The sequence below is a fragment of the Eleginops maclovinus genome, chromosome 20 (genome assembly GCF_036324505.1).
Source record: "Eleginops maclovinus isolate JMC-PN-2008 ecotype Puerto Natales chromosome 20, JC_Emac_rtc_rv5, whole genome shotgun sequence".
Lineage (NCBI taxonomy): Eukaryota > Metazoa > Chordata > Actinopteri > Perciformes > Eleginopidae > Eleginops > Eleginops maclovinus.
The window spans coordinates 12,618,020-12,631,810 of NC_086368.1; the positions used below are offsets into that span (position 1 = coordinate 12,618,020).

The following is a 13,791-nucleotide window of genomic DNA, read 5'->3' on the forward strand; positions in this document are numbered from 1 at the left end:
CCATTACTCACTCAATGAAAAAGACCGACGCCAAGTAACACTGAAGCTGTTGTAGCTGGCCCAACACATGAGGACATCTTGTTTCCTGCCAACAGTACGTCCGCATATGCTGTACTTACACACACACCCGATTTGAGCTGTCTGGCTCAGACTTCAGGTCAGCTTCAAGACAAACAATGAACCACATGACACAGAGGATGTTTTGATAGATTTTTTCTCAACTTTTATATTTTTAAAAACAAACAAAAAATAACAGATTAAATAAAATTTACAGTAGACATATGCAATCATTGTGCACTTTAACTACTTCTTCTGAACGTTCTGCACAGCTGTCAACAAAAAAACACAAACACAAAGGGGAGTTAGGGTGGAGCTGGGTGGGTGGGAGGGGGGGGAGTGGATGTGGGTCAGAGGAGAGGGCCGAAGAAGTGAGGTAGAGGGCAGTAAGGAGGAAACAAATGTAGGAGAGAGGAGAGGGCGATGAAGAGGGGAGGAGTAAAGGATAAAGGAAGACCTAAACTTTTTCACTCAGGGGGAAAGAAAGAAAAATCACTGAATATATAGATTTCTTTTATTCCTTACATCACTTATATAAATATATTGAATCCCAAAAAACAAAAACAAAAAATTCTGAGAAAAAAAACAGAACAGCGCAATACAAGAAACCCACAACAGCAGTAAGGCAAACAGAAAGCAAGAGGAGAGAGCAGTGAGGGAGCATGAGAGGGGGCAGGATGAGACATGGCAAGAAGAGAGAGCGGTTGGGGGGAGGGGGGAAGCAGAGCGAGTGCGCAACTGTGCGTATGAAAATGTATAAATATGTGGGATTAAGAGACGACTGGCTGACGGAGAGTTAGGGAAGGAGAGGAAGCGTTGGGAGGAAAAGGTTTGACTGAGGGCGACTGTCCAGTGTGTTCTTGTTATGTGCTACGAGACCCTGTTGCCTGTGTGTGCTGTGTGTTGTGTGTTGTGTCTGTGTGTGTGTAGTTTCATGTGTTTCTGTATCATGGCAGCGCACATTCCACGGCAACAGTGAAACACATGGTCGCGTGTCTTGTGTGCTCATCTGCTATATAAATACAAAACAAAAACAATGAATAAAAACAAAACGACAAAATCAAATTAGCAACCGAACACCAGCCACCTCATGATTCACACCTTCTTCCCTTTTATACATTTGACACATCATTTAACTCAAGTACATTTTTTTTGTTTTGTTTTTAATTGTACACTACACAATTGTCCGCCCCAGCTCTCCTTCCTTTTCCGCCAAGAGTCTTTCTTTCTGTCTGTCTCTGCCACCTCTTTCTGCCCCCCCCGTCTCTTCTGCTCTCACTGAGAACTGGCCCTCTCCAGCACACGCAGGTCATAGTTCTTTTTGGCGGCCCTCAGTTTGAAGAGGCTGGCTCCGCTGTTGTTCAGTTTGAAGGAAGCACTCTGGGCGGCCATGGTGCTGGGGAACACTGCCACGACGGTGTAGAGGTGAGCCGGGTCCTCGCCCTTCCCTCCCATGCAGGCCCCGAGCCCGGCGGAGGCTCCCGGCCCTGCAGGCCCGACACCAGGGCAGGGGCCACAGCCTCCTCCTCGGCCTCCCTGGGGCTCCTTCAACCACTGGATCTTGGCACCGCACATGGACAGCTGGTTGAAGAGCTTTTCAGCCTCCGGACGTGATATCCCCTCCGGCAGGTCCGTCACCTCCAGGACTCGACTCACCACTGCAGAGAGAGAGGAAGCATTAGCAGGCTCTACACACAGAAACCTGATCCAGAGACCAGCTCGGTCCGTTTCAGAGCATGTCAGGAAAACTGTGATGGTCACAAATCTGAAGCCAGAGGGATTCTAACTTGGAAATCTATTTGGTGAATTTGGCTGTGATCTACACATAAATGCAGTGTGTGAGCAGAGGCCAGCAGAGCCTCAGCAGCAACTCATGATCTATTTAATGATGGAGATGAACTAATAGCAATTGTATTGTATTGTCTGTGCCAATTACATTGAATCTAACTTCTGAGAACTACAACTGAGAGCATGCACTAAAACGTATCAAACTTTTCTTTCTTGGAAAGTCAATTGTTCATAACAAAATATTGATTATTAAATAAGTCAAAACACTCCATCTCGTTACAGGACCTCCTCTCACTCTGCATTAAACCCCCTAAAGTGCTCTAGGGTATTCAACAAATACATTTCAACTGAAAAGGCATTGCAGTAAATGGCACTGGGTCTGACAGGTTTCAATGTGTTTGTCTCTATTTCATTTAATCATGGAATAGGGAGGAGTTTGTGAGAGGAAACACTATAGGCTGAACTCATCTGAAAATAAACATGTTTTGGGCACGGTGTTCCTATAAGAGGACACAGAGCTAACAGAAACATGAATTACAACTCTGGCAGGTGATATTATGGACTGTGACAATGCACGGCTGACTTACCAACATCAGTGGTGCCGAGGTCTGTTGATTGGGATTTGAGTGTTTGTTTCTTCCCTCGTGCCCCGTGTTTCATTCCTCCCTGGCCCTGAACACATTAAAGCTTTTATGAGACTTATTATTACAAGCAGTTCCAACACGAGCCACTAGATGGGGGTGGAGGCACTTAGTGTTCGGTAAATGGAAACTCCAGCTCTCAGTGTTTTATGGCTTGACTGCAAATGGTTACATGCAGCAGAGGAGGGTTACAAACTATTTCCTCAGCCAACATGTTATGTCTGTAACTGAGGAAAGTTGCCACTGTCCCCCAGCTATATTTACTTATAATACTGGGTCACTAGTTGGTCAATTACATTGACACCTTTCTATGACAGACAGGAATTAAACACTAACAGGAACACGGTCTGGGCTCTGCAGGGTTTAAGGACTTGTTAGTGGATCAGAAACTGTGATCAGACTTGAACAGTTACAGAAAACACAGATCAGTGCTGCCGTAAAGTTGTTGTCGCAGTTCCAGCCGTTGTTGCACCGTAGAACAGACTCTTTTTTTTCTAAGCGGAAGAAATACAATCATTTTTGAGTCAATAAATAATTTGAATTATTATTGGGAGTCGAGTCGTTAGTTTGTTTACTATCTGGCCATGTAATAAGCGGGATAATGTGCACCTGTCGGGTACTCTTTCCCCATAATGACCGCCTCGCTGCACATTATCCCTTACATAAATAATAGTAGGATACATTTTCTTGTGTTCTTACATTGAACTAAATGTCATTGTTTCACTTGACAATTGACAAACTGGAAGGTGTACATTCGATCCGGTAGTGTGTTCAGTAATATTTTGCAGCTCGTGATTCAGGATGGCTCTAAGCTACTGTAGATATCAACTGAATTAAAGAAGCGATCCATGCTTGAAATGTGTGTAAGAGCAGCATCTGAAACTCAACATGTAGGAGGCTGGAGTTGCGTTGGCCTGCCAGTACTGACCTGATGGGAGCTGTAGGAGGACTGGCCATGCATGAGGGGGGGGCACAGGCTGTACTGGAGAGGCTGCCCCAACAGAGAGTAGCGGCCATCACCTGTAAAACAGAAACCACAAGTTAAACTCTTGTATCCTAAATAAAATGGACTACTCGTTCCAATAAATAATATATAAAGACCAAACCGTGTTCCTGCCATCTTTAAAGCTTTATAGATTTAACCGTGAAAGAAGGTTTTGCAATCAAGACGCTATTAGAAGTGGGTCAAAGGGACCACTGCAGCTCCTTTAGGAATAAAGCTGGGTCACGGTGATATTACAGGGGTAGAAGACTGATGTAAGACTAAACGTTTAATCATTCATTTCAAACTGTGGGTCTCTGTGTGGGAATCTCGGTCAGAGGTCACGGCGCCACTCGTGTGACCCTGCTTTAGTTGGCTCAGGACCAGAAGCCACCTGACCGGGTTAAAAAGGTCACTGTGGCACAAGTCAAACAGGGTCCAAGCACACATTTGTAATGGCGGTGACATTAAAGTATACGAAAATAGTTATGGTTCTTTTTGACTAAGATAAAACCAGAATAGCCAGACTGTGTCAACTTTAAGAACAAAACAGGGCAAGTTAACTAATTATGTTAAAGAAGAAGGACATTGACCACGGAGAAGAACAAGTCATTTCCACTTCCTGGTCCTCTTAGTGGCACTCATTTGTAATTGGCAGGATTGCTGTCGCTGTTACCGGGGAAACTACAGCTGTTTCTGTGTGCAGGTGTTTAAACTCGCTGTCTTATTGTTAATTTGTACCTTGAGCTGGTCCTCCAGGCCGGGGAAACTGTGAAATGAGCGGTAGTGGTCCTAGGCCGGGACAGACGCTGTTGACGCTGCCGGAGGGAGACGGGGTGGGAGACTGAGTGGGGGAGGCCAAGGGACTCGTCAGCTGGGTACTGGCCTGAACACAAAGAGAAAAAAGAAGAGTGAAAACATTCAAAACCGTGAGATGAGTCATGCCATTCTTATTCCCCTGTTGGACCAATAGGTGACTGTTGAATAAATGCATGAACATGCACCACAGGACGTATGAGAACTCTCACATTTATTTGCCCCCCCACTGGTGAGGAAGATATTGTGTGTGTACCTGTGGAGTGTTGTCTGGTTTGTAGAGCTCGCCTGGCTTGCTGGGCCTCTGCTCGATGCTGTAGTACTTGCACGGGTTCCATTGGACCAGAGGGGGGTTCTGGGAAGGCTGCGGTCCATTGGGGACGCTGAGCTGCATGACCATCACCCCGGGCCCAGGAGGAGGTACGCCTGAGGAACACACAGGGAGACGGACATAAGATAAACCGGCAGTACATGATAACTGGAGCAGCTCTAAACAACAACAAGTCTCTCTAGCAGGGAGAAATGATCTGGGTACCTAGGGGAAGAGATGGAACCCTAAACTGTTGGTTGCTGTCATCATTAACATAAGTGCAGGCAGGCCTGGGACGTTCTAAAGACACGATTAGCCTGGTCAAAATAATTGCATCTCACATTATCATCTCAAAGATCATCAAAATGTGCCATAAACTCAGAAAATGGCCCTCAGACGCACTGGAACTACTGGAAATGCATCGCAGATAGAACAGCGAAACACAAAACATCTCAAAAAAACAATCCAAATAAAAGGTGAAAGACAACATTTGTTTTCTTTTTAATAACTCCTGTACCTTAAAAACATTTGCTTTGCTGCAAACAACCTGCATGAAGCATGTTCATTATTTCAAACACATTTAATAGGCTTCACCTAAAGCATTATTGTTGAATCAAGGCAGAGGGAAAAGTTTGAAATCAGATCCTGAAAACCAAAAAATTGAGTCTGAGAAACCGGCCAATAACAAAGGTTGTTGGACAAATCAACATACAGCTGAGTAAACGGCACAATCAGGAGCAGAGGTTGAGAGGATAAAGTGACCATCATGAGGATCAACATTTGCTTAAGGCCAGTGGGAGCAAAGGCATTCTGACGTGCAGCTTTGTGATGTCTTCAAACATTTCTTTTTTAAGGACATCGATTAACAAGTTCAACCCTGTGTACCTCGGGCTACCTTTACCCTAAATACCTTTACCCTGATTCGTGTGAAGGGCATCACTGAATTGCATCATACTCCGGACATTCTTTTTGGGAGGATAATGCTCACAAACAAGATACAACGAATACAGATATAATACTTAAAGAATGAGTCTTGTTTCTGGAGTGTTACTAGCTGCCCTTTAGTCTCACCTGAATATTGCTGCTGCAACTGCTGAGGGTTGCAAGGGGACGGCGACTGAGTGATTTGATACTGCTCAGAGCTGGGGGGCTGCAGGTAACTGACAGACGGGCTGCAGGATCAGACACAAAGGGGAGAAAAAGTAAATGTAGGGGAAAGGTACATATACAGACAAACATACAGGTGAACAGATAACAACACTATTCTCAAGGTAGCCTTTGTCAATTAAGGAATTTTAAAGTAAATATATTTAGATTTGGCAGACATAAGAGGAGATTTAAAGCAGGGGTGCCCAAACCACGGCCTGGGGGCCAAATGCAGCCCGCAGCCCACTTTTAATTGGCCCTCAGCAAATGCTAAGTACAATGGAATACGGCCCACACCTGAAACTTGTGCTTTTCTTATACTGTACTAGTGTTCTTTAAATATATTGTAAACACATATTAAACAGTAGTATTCATGCATTAATAAGCCCCATTTTCAAATAAATTCAATCAATTAATACAAATTTTCAAATAAATCATAGTTGATGGGAAAATGCCCAATAACTTAACTGCATAACAAGCTTGAAATAAACCCTTCATATTTCCCCTTATTATAAGCAATGTGAGACTTCTGTTTTAAGGAATAATCTGCCAACTAAATAAATGAACCCCTATGGAGAGCTGTGATGTTTCCTAAAGCATATTCAAGTATCAATAATAATTTACCTACATTTGATTGATTTTGCTAACTGATAACTTAACTTATGAGGCGATATACCTCAGCTCCAGTAAGGGGCCCAGCCCTTTGCATGTTTCTCTTTATGAAGCCCTCAGTGAAAAATGTTTGGACACCCCCGATTTAAAGACATCACATTGGACTCTGAGAAACTGCAATGGAGTTAAAAAATATATACAGCTCCGGAAAAAATTAAGAGACCACTCCAAATGTTTCTTAAATCTCAATCTCAACATGTATAGCAGTCAGTCCAGTGTCTGTTGAATTCCAACACAGAGAAACATTGTCAGTAGTTTAAAGAATACAATAATAATAAAACTCAAAGACATACCTATAAATAATAAAACAAGAGAAAACTATAATGCTGCAGTGGTCTCTTGGTTTTTTCCGCGGCTGTATGTTTGTCTGACATTTTATTGACCAAACAATAGAGTGGTGCAGGAATGAGTCCTAAAACCCAGAAGTGAGTTAACATTTGAACACTTCCGGTTCCCTCGTCTCAGAATCAATGGGATTTCTCGGTAGGATTTTAGAAAATAGCTCGAAATAAGGTCGGTGGTTGACACAACTTTAAGAGACTGATCCGACGTTTTGTTCTAAATATATCAGCAGTGACCCCCCCCCACTGGTGATTTCTGAAGAGTTTACGTGTCTGAAAAACGATGGATGTTAACAAGTGGCTCAATAGGACTACAGAAATTGTCGAGGACGTTGTACGTCATTACGCCGAACAAGTAAACTCTCCCGCTAAGTTTGTTTGCCCCTGTTTTAGAGCCATGACTTCTAGTTCGATTCAGTGAGGCTAAAAGGAAAAGCTTTGTTAAAATATGCATGCGCAGGAAAGTCAGTTAAAAGGATCTTAAGTTGTCGACTTATCAAAAAGTAAAATAAGAAATGTGATGCATATGAAGCATTCAGACGTACCTTGTGCTATTCTGCTGTGTGGGTGTGATAACACTGTAGTAGACGGGCATGGGGCCCTGGACCGACTGGCTGACCGGCACCATCACCTGCTGCTGGTACTGCTGCTGCACCACCTGCTGGTTCTCATTCCCCACTGGGACCTGGAGCGATGAGAAATGCAAGAGATAAAAACACCTGAGAGGAGAAGTTCTGAGTGCTGTCAAAGCTTAACAGTTTCACAGAGGGATTAACTCAAGACCAGTTTTTTGATATCTCAAGTTACGGTGAGGATGCAAAATATAACCAGAGATACATTGAGAGGGATTATCAGTGAGGATAACATTATATCGATCACCTGGTCAAACTGACGAGCCATGTATGAAGCAGGTACAATTATCTGCATGTTTCCACATTAATGCATCTGGAAATATTATCAAATGATATCATATTTATTGTTCTGAAATGGGCCATTTTTTTCAACTATTTTTCCTAATTATTTTACAATGTGGTCCTAATCATTGTACTTGGACTAAGGGAAATTACTTCTCCACCCCTGGTTGTGGGAGCATGTCGGCTGTAGCTGACCCGGCAGATAAGCAGCTATTGAATGAAAATATAATTGACGTTTACTTTTGGATAATGTATTTGTTTCCCATAACAAAATAAAGTGATGTTTATATGAGTGGTAAAGGGCTTTGTAAAATTCATTTCCCAAAGTGTGCACCAGATGGAGCTGTTAACCATGCCAAGATCAGCCACATGCATGCTGACATTGGCGGAGCTTAGAGTCTCCAGGTAAGGCTTGTTTTCCTCACCAGGAACAATAAAACTGGTGTTTTATTGTTGATGTTGTCTTAGAGCTGATTTAATCTGTCTGTACCTGATATGATGGCATCTGCGGGTACTGAACCATTATGCTCTGCATTTGTCCTCCCATGCCCGCCCTCTGGGAATTGAGCAGACCGGGGTTTTGGGTCTGCTGCACTCCAATCATGCCCTGGTAGCTCGGCTGCTGGCTGGGCATCATGGTCTGGAGACCTGAGGACAGCAGAGGAACCATTTCAATAAAGTATAGTTTATTTTTTATTGTACTTTTATTTATTTTAATTCCATGTGTAATATCTGTGTCTTCTTTGGCTGCCATGACACGTGAATGTCCCTACGACAATGAATAAAAGGTCCATCGTATCTTATCTTAGTATAAGAGATGGGAAAAAGAGAAGGGTAGTTGGGCCTTGATTTGGGGGGGATAATCACAGTACAACAAGAGATTTAGGTCGCTGTGAGAACTAAGGGTTCATCTTTGAAGCTATACTGAGAAAGCCAACAAGCTTCATAAAAATAAAGTTTTCAAGTCTCTGAAACCTTCCCCCTCACAAAGCTCAAACTTCAAACCACGCAGAGGCCATGGATTGATGCAAGGCGAGACTGACTGCAGTGGGCATGATGGGTTTGGCAGCTTTCACTCTGAGCCAGAGTCGGTTCTGTCTATTGCTTACTGTACAAACACACAACCAACCTTGACAGTCCCCAAACAAAAAGAGATTGAGGGATAAAAGGTGTCGGGGCTCTTGAGAAAAAATAACAAGAACAACTCTATTTTGGTCCTATCATATTTGCGTTGGCAGAATAATGTAGGGGGACAGGTTGTTTAACATCTACCTTTCACCTGGCAGAGCTTAAGTGTTGTTGAGAAGTAGGATAACCATAATATAGAAGCAACAAACAAACAACATTTTAAACCGACCTGACTGCTGTGTGGGCTGAGGCATGGGCTGAGTGCGCTGCGCAGGATAAGACACCTGGTGGGAGATGGGCTGGGGCACACGGTACTGCTGGCCTGAGCTGGGATACTGTCCAGGAGGGTAGTATGACACCTGTATCTGGAGACAAACAACACAAATATTTAGAGATTAAGATACAAAATGAAGCCACTTGAAGCAGCAGACACAAGCGCTGTGAATCACACTGACATGTTTCAGTTGATGTTTCACTCTTGATGGAGCGGTCCACCCATTGAGTTCAGCAAGGTGGACAACGCGGTATGTTTTCAGAGGTGTACATAACAAAAGTTGTGAAATAGTAGCCACAAAATTAACAGGCTTCCATTTGAGAAAGTGGTTCCATCTACTGAGGACAGGATGTGCTGTAAAATCGATACTTCATAAATGATTCACTATATTTACTGGCTGGTTGCTAACTTTGTCTGTCTGCTGTTTAGTGAGCAGCTAGGGCACCAAAACGGAAAAATAACAAAATGACCTGACCGGCTAAATGAAGCATACATAATGTTCATTATAGGCCTAAAATGGATAACAGTGAGGAAGCTGACTGTTCGGAGGATCGATAGCTCCTGTCTTAAACCTCATCTGCATACACAACATTATTCAGCCCATCTGGAGGCAGCAGCGGTGTTCAGATTTGCACTCCTGCTGCACCGTCCACCACCCACACGCTACACAACACAGAGCTCCCTCCATTAACGGCCCATGCTGTTTATATATCAAGGAGTGAGGGTAATTTCTATGAATGTTTGGGCAAAAAAAGCAAAACATAAAATACATACAGCAGTGGAAAAAGTTAAGAGACCACTGCAGCATTATCATTTTCTCTTGTTTTATTATTTAAAGGTTTGTTTTTGAGTTAAATTATGTATTTATTTTGTATTGTATTCTATAAACTACTGACAATTTTCTCTGTGTTGGAAGTCAATAGACACTGGAATGGCTGCCATACATGTAGAGCTAAAGATTTAAGAAACATTTGGAGTGGTCACTTCCTTTTTTCCAGAGTTGTATGCAGAAAATAGGAGACAAGATGGACTATCAAGAAAACAACAAAAAGGTATCAAATATTGGAGTGGGTACTCCATGATTAGGATGTTAAAAATTCACTTTGATCCGTTATAAGACAACAGGAATTTGGAGTATGGCTAACTTTGAAAGTTACTCCAGTATAAAACACAGGTAGCAAACGGGACATGGGGTCTTGCCCATTTATTCACCGACAACTCACCTATACACACAATGCAGTGGGACGTTCACAGCCGTAGCATTACTGCTCACTTGGGGCGACTGGGGTTGCCATGAGCTCTAAGAACCTCGACAGATAAATATTATGCCACTTAGACTGAATCTCCAGCTGATGATGCACATGACATTGTGTCTGTGAACTCTCCTGGAAGGGGGGAACCCCACCCTAAAAGCAAGTTCATGTACAGGAAACACTTTTAACTATGGTTGCACTGCTGTCTGAGGTTTAAAACACGTGCAGCCGATACAATAAACCCTCTGATGCTTTAAGCAGGCCTGCCTGACCGCATATTCACTTCATATGAACACTATTGCCAATTAAAAAAGACATTTAGTCACTTCAGCTATTAGAAACTCGATCTTCCTTTCCAACTGCTCCAGAGAAACATTACAGGACCTAATGTCTCCCACTGGGTGTTTAACGACCAGGTCAATTTAGTTCTCTCTGCTCAAATGAATTATAATAACTTCTTTATGGATTCAAGCAAAAGTCTAAAGGGAGGGAAGGTAGAGAGTGAGTGACAGAGTGAGAGAACTCATTATTGTCACCACCTCTGCAATCAGAGGAATGTGACAGGCGAACTGAGAGGGAGCTTGTGGAGGTGACACACGGAGCTTTGGGCGCGAGAACCAAACTCCCCCACTGGGTGAATCCTGCTACTTCACAGGAATCACATCCCTGATATGTCACACGTAACTCTTTTGAGTTTTTATTCTGTTATATTTATTGCATTTTTGCATCACTGGATACTTTTTATAGTAACTTGCATTTCTATGGATTTTGTAATAACCTAGGCAGTTTCCTGGAAAGGAACATGGATGTGAACTCTGGACAGCGTGATGCTGGTGCAGCCTGATGAATGGATAAGCTAACCCAAGTCAACATAAGCCTTGCAGGAACCCATTTCATCTTTGATAACCACCTCTACTTTTAACAGCAGATTCTGTTTTCCAATTATATTGTTATGAATGTAGAACAATTTCAGAGTTTTTTCTAAGTAATTAGAAACAAAAATCCATACCTCAATGACTTTCAGCTGACTCAAATGGCCAGACTCATAACTGGGTTCAGGGAGACAACACATCACACCGGTTTTAAAATCATTGCATTGTTTGAAGTTATTGACACATAACTATAAAGCTGACCTCATAAGCCTGAATGCAACCTGAGATCCTTTGGGAGGTCATTTGTTGCCATTCCCCAGTCGGACTGAAAGTTGGCTGGGCATTTTTTCTGTTCGGGCCAGCTGAGCTGGGGAGGGAAGCTAAGACATTATCTTCTTTAATGTTACTTTTAAAAACTCATTGTTTGAGACTTATTTTGTTGTTTTCCGTTGACATGTTTTTCTTTTGTTTTAAAAAACATGTATTTAAAGCATGTCATGTTTGTGTTTGAGCACACTTGTTGTGAAAATCACTTTATAGAAAAGGTATTTATATTATTTCAGTCATTTCAAAGACGTACAGGCAAAAGCATCACCTCTATCAACAGGCACACATTGCAATGTGCACATCCGACTGATTAGGTTTCCAAAAAGGAATCTATAATGAAGGAATATTAACTCGGGTTCAAAGGGTTCTTTCATGGTAATGTGTACTTTCACTGTAATTACAACAAAATGACATAACTCTTTCCAGGAAACCTATCATATTACTAGGAAAAGATCCTCCTCATTTTGTCACCAGAGGAGAGGTTTAGTGTGCCACAGCTGGAATCATAAAATAGACACAATGTAGTTGCAGTGGGGAGATCTGGCTTGCCAATTACACCAGTTATTATTTCCTTGTACCAGGAAAATATTACTCATTGTGACGTTGTGATTTGAGTAACTTAACCTCTTGTTTTACAGCACCAGAATACACAGTTAGCAAACATCTCAGATGTCTTATTCCAACAGCTTCAGCAGCTACTTTCCAGTACACCTTTCCTGTAAAGAGAGATAACTGAGCTGTTGTATAATCCTCGCTTTAATAACTGACGTTTCCAGGTAATGCAAAGATATGAATCAGGAAGGACTCTTGTTCTTACTCTTTAGTTCCTGTAATGGAAAACTATCGTAAGACTGCCCTGTCACTCACAAGTTGTATCTGTCTGTTGATCACACAGTGCACTCCTCTCATTCCTTAACTATTCTTTACATTAACACTCATTAGTATGAGGTGTAAGGAACATGAGCCTTAGAGTGGCAAATATCTCAAGGAAGCAGGAACAGTCTGATCAGACGGTGTCTGCGTGTTTGGAATTTAATCTAAAGGACTAATTATCTATTTCACACATACAGAACAACGATGGATTCAAATACTTGAATTCCTCCAGTACACAGGGCAATCATCAGTCTGATGCCATCAGCTCATCCTGGAAAGAATTCATATAAACTACACTGTCCAATCTCCTGTGTTAAAAGGTTGATGTCCCAGCCTTAATGCTTCTTTTTTTTCTTTTGTGTTACTGCAGGAAGAAATCCTTCCAGGAACATCGAAGTGTATCGCAGTATCAGATTGACCCAGCATCACAGACATAATACTGTGATACTCCTGTTCCTGGTATCCTGAGGACAAACGAAGCCTGTGTTTAATGCGTTCGCATTGCAACCTGTGGAGAGAAAAGCGTACCTGTTGAGGAGGAGGGGGCTGCATGTAGCCCTGTGGGGGGGGCGGGGCCTGCATGACGGGCTGGGATGGAGGAGGTGGTGGAGGTGGAGGATGGGGGTGTCCGGTGGCGGGCTGATAGCCAGACGGAGGCGGCATAGGCTGACCCGTGGTAGCCATGATGTAGCCGGTCTGAGGAGGCGGGTGCTGGGAGAGCACTGTGGGAGGAGCCTGATACATGGGGGAGGGCTCAGGGTTCTCACTTGAGCCCTGCCGACTCAAAGTCATCTGGGTGAACTGCGATGCCAGTTCTTCTCCCTGGGAGGAATAAGAAAGATGTTTGACTGCCACTACACTAAATTATTAGCAAGAATCTAGAATATTTCATAAAACATGTATAATAGAAATAATACCTGCACATTTCACTCAAAGCCAGTACTCTGAATACTAGCAGGCATTGTTAGAGCAAGACACTGTATGAACCATCGACAGATATAGATGAAACTATACGTCACAATCTAAAGCTTCTTATGTCTGTAGATACGTTGGAGCTGCTGGCGTCACTGTTTCAGTGCCTCTTGAGAAGTTGGTGCAAGGGTGAGTGATTCAAAGTGATCACTAAAGCCTTAATGCTACCTCAACAGTAAGAGCACATGACATGGGTTTAAAGGGAACCCATGTCAGGTAAAATATAAAACTTAGTAAAACTCTTGCTTTTTTTAGTCACAGCAAGACACATGCATGCAGACACTAACTAGGAGAGGCACATACATTAAAGATTAGTCTCTAGATTTGTAGGTCAGCAAATAAGTAATTCTTTCATGATTGTGGTTAAATAGCTCTGAGCACATAGTGTGAGGGCTTAATGCAGTGTTTAACACGAGTGGCGTCAG

General features: G+C 42.8%; 1 protein-coding gene across 12 annotated transcripts in view; it reads right to left on the bottom strand.

Annotated features, from left to right (window-relative positions):
* Positions 1-200: 200 nt before the first annotated feature.
* Positions 201-13,791, bottom strand: part of LOC134883397 (R3H domain-containing protein 2) — a 48,243-nt gene continuing 34,652 nt past the window's right edge. For all 12 annotated transcript variants that reach the window (XM_063911735.1, XM_063911746.1, XM_063911742.1 and 9 more), the window contains 10 exons: positions 12,923-13,216; positions 9,025-9,160; positions 8,158-8,315; positions 7,299-7,438; positions 5,666-5,766; positions 4,541-4,710; positions 4,210-4,354; positions 3,415-3,506; positions 2,433-2,517; positions 201-1,715 (listed from right to left, as the gene is read on the bottom strand). In XM_063911735.1, coding sequence (XP_063767805.1) covers positions 1,333-1,715; positions 2,433-2,517; positions 3,415-3,506; positions 4,210-4,354; positions 4,541-4,710; positions 5,666-5,766; positions 7,299-7,438; positions 8,158-8,315; positions 9,025-9,160; positions 12,923-13,216 — 1,704 coding nt within the window. In that variant the 3' untranslated portion in view covers positions 201-1,332. The remainder of the gene's footprint in view (positions 1,716-2,432; positions 2,518-3,414; positions 3,507-4,209; positions 4,355-4,540; positions 4,711-5,665; positions 5,767-7,298; positions 7,439-8,157; positions 8,316-9,024; positions 9,161-12,922; positions 13,217-13,791) is intronic.